The sequence below is a fragment of the Aplysia californica genome, unplaced genomic scaffold (genome assembly GCF_000002075.1).
Source record: "Aplysia californica isolate F4 #8 unplaced genomic scaffold, AplCal3.0 scaffold00843, whole genome shotgun sequence".
Lineage (NCBI taxonomy): Eukaryota > Metazoa > Mollusca > Gastropoda > Aplysiida > Aplysiidae > Aplysia > Aplysia californica.
The window spans coordinates 246,945-251,300 of record NW_004798113.1 but is presented as its reverse complement, the minus strand read 5'-3'; the positions used below and the strand labels follow the sequence as shown (position 1 = coordinate 251,300).

The 4,356-nt window shown below is 40.5% G+C and overlaps 1 protein-coding gene across 1 annotated transcript; it reads right to left on the bottom strand.

The window, feature by feature from the left end:
• Window positions 1-865: 865 nt before the first annotated feature.
• LOC101852056 lies at window positions 866-2,385 on the bottom strand (the record flags this gene model as incomplete). The annotated part of the gene is given in 2 exon segments (XM_013088953.2): window positions 866-1,507; window positions 2,207-2,385. Coding segments are annotated over 2 exon segments (446 nt in total), but the record flags the coding sequence as incomplete, so codon positions are not given.
• Between the last annotated feature and the right edge of the window lie 1,971 nt (window positions 2,386-4,356).

Genomic DNA, 4,356 nt, shown 5'->3' with positions numbered 1-4,356 from the left:
ACGTTGAAAAACCATTAGCAAGAACGTCAACAAAAATAATAACCATAACAACAGAAGAAACAAACCTCCAAAAATATACACAGAAATGAACTTAAAAATGCATCCAAATTAAAGAAATGGATTAAAAGTTTTCTTTTTTTTTTAAGAAAAGAAACAGAGCACATAAGTATTAATTGAAAAAAATGAATTTGAATAAAGAAATAAATCAAACTTTCTAGAAAATAAATAAAGATTTGAAACTAAGAAAGAAAAAATTCATGCTTTTGTTTTCTCGTAAAATCATCATCATCATCATCATCATCATCATCATCATCATCATCATCATCATCATCATCATCATCATCATCATCGTCGTCGTCGTCGCCATCATCATCATCATCATCATCATCATCATTAATGATTTGCCACTCATTGTTGTCTGTGATCGGAAGCTTTCATAAAATGCACCTTATGCACTTTCCTTTATCACATTCACCTCATACCTGCCATTCCTCATTCCCACAATCCCTTTTGTTTGTTTCGTTTATTTATTGCTGTATTGTCGCTTTTAAGGACAAGCAGGCTAAACCAGATTTCGGGGGTTTCCAGAAATCTTGACCTACACAAAAAGTTTGCTTTGACCTATCTATAGAAGAAGTTTGGTTTCATTGGTGTGTTTATTTATTTAGTAATAGAGAAAACTATCCTCGCCTTTTAAGGAAACGAAATAAGGATCCAAAAACTTATACCTTCGATTTTCTCAAAACAGCAGTTTTCGGGATAGCCCCCTTGTGCTTAAAAGCGACCATATCAAGGAGCATCAACTAGAGTCCAAGTACCTTGAGCACCTTAGGAACAGTCTTAAAACAGTATCTCTTTTTTTTTCTTCTCCTAAATCATTACTCAATCCATGACAATCAAATCGGTAGAGCCTGCTACTCAAACGTGGTATTTAAAGTAGATGAAGAAACAATAAACGGTTTCAGAAAATAAACAGTAATTAAATAGAATACAAAAGTAAGAACTTATCAAAGTAGAAAGTAATCAATAAGTAAATAAGCAAAGAAGAAACTATCAAGGTAAAAAGTAGTCAAAAGGTAAATAAAAAAGAAAAAAAAAGAAACGTACACATCTAGTAGAAAGTAATCAATAAATAAAAATAACGACAAAAAAAACACCAAAAAAAAACAACAGAAAGAACAGAAATGAAAACTGAAAGTAAGAAAGAGAAAGAGAAAGAGAAAGAATGAGAATAGGTCGGTCACAACAACCAAAGTCGTGACAACCCAGCCCGGAGGCCAACAAGATGAGAGACGGCGGCCAACGTCGAAAACATCGACATCGCGGAGATGAGCTCGCATCTCGGTTGCCATGACAACGCCGACCCGCCCACATTGCACAAGTTCCGGTCACTGCAGCAGCTCACACACTCCTCGTAGTACGCTGCCGTCCTACAGCCCGGCTCACAGTACTCGCTACAGTGACGGTCAAAGGTCATCAGTTTGCCGTAGTAGTCCAAACGTCGGACCTGGAATGTACAACAGCAACAGCAACAAGTTTTAGTTATAGTTTTAAGAGTTTCACGGCACTTGCAACATAATAAGGTCACCAGTTTACCGTAGCACTACAGTAACAACAACAGTAGTAGTCCAAACGCCGGACCTGAAATATACAACAGCAACAACAACAAATTTTAGTAAGAGTTTCACGGCACTTGCAACACAATATGGTCACCAGTTTACCGTAGCACTACAGTAACAACAACAGTAGTAGTCCAAACGCCGGACCTGAAATATACAACAGCAACAACAACAAGTTTTAGTAAGAGTTTCACGACACTTGCCACACAATATGGTCATCAGTATACCATAGTAACCCAGAAACAGTAGTCCGTAGTAGTCGGACCTGAAAAAATATACAGAAACAACAAGAAGATTTAGTTTTAGTAAGAGTTTTACGGTACAATTTCCTTTTGCCTGCGGAGATTACACACCTTAGCAAGTATCTTGCAAGAAAGTTCACTAAAAGCAACAACATATGGTCGCTCTTAAGCACAAGGGGGTTATCCCGAAAAATGCTGTTTTGAGAAAATGGAAGGTAAAGTTTATGTTCAGTGTAGGCCAAGATATCTGGAAATCCCCGAAATCTGGATTAGCCCGCTTGTCCTTAAAAGCGACCATTTGTCTGATACCTTTCTAATGAGCGCAACGTATCATAACTGACCGACCTTGCAGAATCGCTCCTTCCTGGTGCAGTTGCCCACGGGTATGAGGGACACGTTGTTCATCTCCATGCAGCCTGTGCCGTCATTGTTGAAGCAGAAGTAACACTGGAGGGTGTTGTTGTACTCTGGCCTCGCCTCCTCCTTCTCGTCATGATTATAGATCACGATGTCGATTCGCTCCGCTGAGTCGGGGAAAGATCGATAACAATAATAATATTAATAATGATGATGATGATGATCATCATCATCATCATAATGATACCCTTCCCCCTTCCCACCAGGGTAGTGCTACTGACTGAAGTTGTCTTTAGGTCATTATCAAAAGGGGGATATTAACCACAAGTTCTTAAGCGCAGTAGAATTGCAAATGGGCTGATTAATCAATGTCATGCTCATACTGTGCCGGAACAACATAAGGGGAACTGCTGCTGTTTCTTTCCTCATCCTTACTATCGTCATTTTTCCTCTACTTCTTTTGTATGTTTGTCACTTTCTTGTGAACTGCTATTTCCGGGGTGTCTAGATAGTCTAAGCAGACTTTGTGCTGTTGAGGCTAGAGAGATGAACAGAGTAAGCCTGATTCCCCGTGCCGCAGGGACTTCTCTATTGACATCCACCCTTTTGGCGCTCGTATGACATTTCGCAGTTGGGAGCGCCGTAAAACATTACTAAAACAAAACATAAGAATGATACGCTCGAAATTGTCCAAGATGGCCAACCAGTGTCGAGGACAAAAAAAGAAAAATATAATCCGTGGAAGAGTGGACGCCTTAAACAATGCCTTTATAACAATGAATTAGTAATAACATCATCATCATCCAGTGCCTTGCCGACTGGCGTGGGCGATCATGGACCTCCACTTCACTCTGTCTTGCGTTGCAGCAATGGTGTCTGTTGTTCTTGCTGCTCCCAGCCATGTCGTCACCTTGTCCAGTATATTTTCCCTCTGTCTGCCTCTGCCTCTCTTTCCATCAAACTTGCCTGTTGTTACAATATTCTCCAATGCTAATAATGTTATAGAAAAGGGAAAAAACGTAAGGAGGTTGGGGGTGGGGTGGTAGAAAGTGGTCCATTTGTACAGGCGATTGTCTCTTGAAGCTGAGCCAGGAAAAGATCGATACCGTATACAAATGAATGTACTCTACGGCAGAGTTTGCCAACCTTGGCGATATTTGCCACACGCGCTGGGCGATGTGGTCATTTTGGTGGGTGGCGAGAAAGACCATGCAGGTGTTATTTATTAAAATTAATGTCCCCCTTGGAAATACCGGTAGGTGGGCTGAATGAAAATGTTCGCCTCTTAAAAGTGGCAAAAGTGCGAGCTGGCTGTAATAAAAAGGTGTGCACACAAACATTGTTTTGTGGTGTATGCAGGGACATAGAGCTAAAACAAGAACAACTTGAAATGTACTAAGAAACGTAGAACAGATCGGTGACTGGGAAATACCAGGACGATAAACAAATACAGTATACTATCCCTGTCGTAATTAATTATCTGTCCTCGTCGTTTTATGCAAGAAAAATTCTGAAATTATACAAACTGAGCCCAAAATTGTGAAATTATGCGATTCTGTTAATTTTTAACAAAGAATGATAAAGGAAAATAATCAAAAATTATGCAAAAAAAAGGATCCAATTTTGCTAAATTATGCGGGGTGCATAAAACCACGGAACAGAGTATAGTGTGAACCAGTTGTTCTTGTAAAATAAAGTAAAGTTGTTCCCGCATCTGATCCAGACATTGGGGATTGCCTTGTCAGTGAGACAACTTCCTGGGCCTTAGGCATATTGTGGTAGGGTGGCCAGTTCCTCTCCACGCCGCCTTTACTTCCCCAACTCGAAGTCAGGTACCCATTACTGCTGGGTGGGCAGGAGGGGACGAAGCTCGAACCCTGATTTTCCGCTTCGGAGATGACGAGCGCACTAACTGTTCCACCACCGCGCCTTCCTGTTCAGATATACTGAGCCCAACAGTTTATTCTTTTATTTTTTGCATTTTCATAATCTGTGGTGCTCTTGCGTGTGCTCGAGTTGTTTCTTGTTTTGGTAAGTGTTTTACGGCGCTCGCAACTGCGTAGGGTCATATAAGCGCGAGGACACATGAAACATTTTCAGTTTGGAAGAAATTGATTTTTAATTTTGCCCGGGGGGGG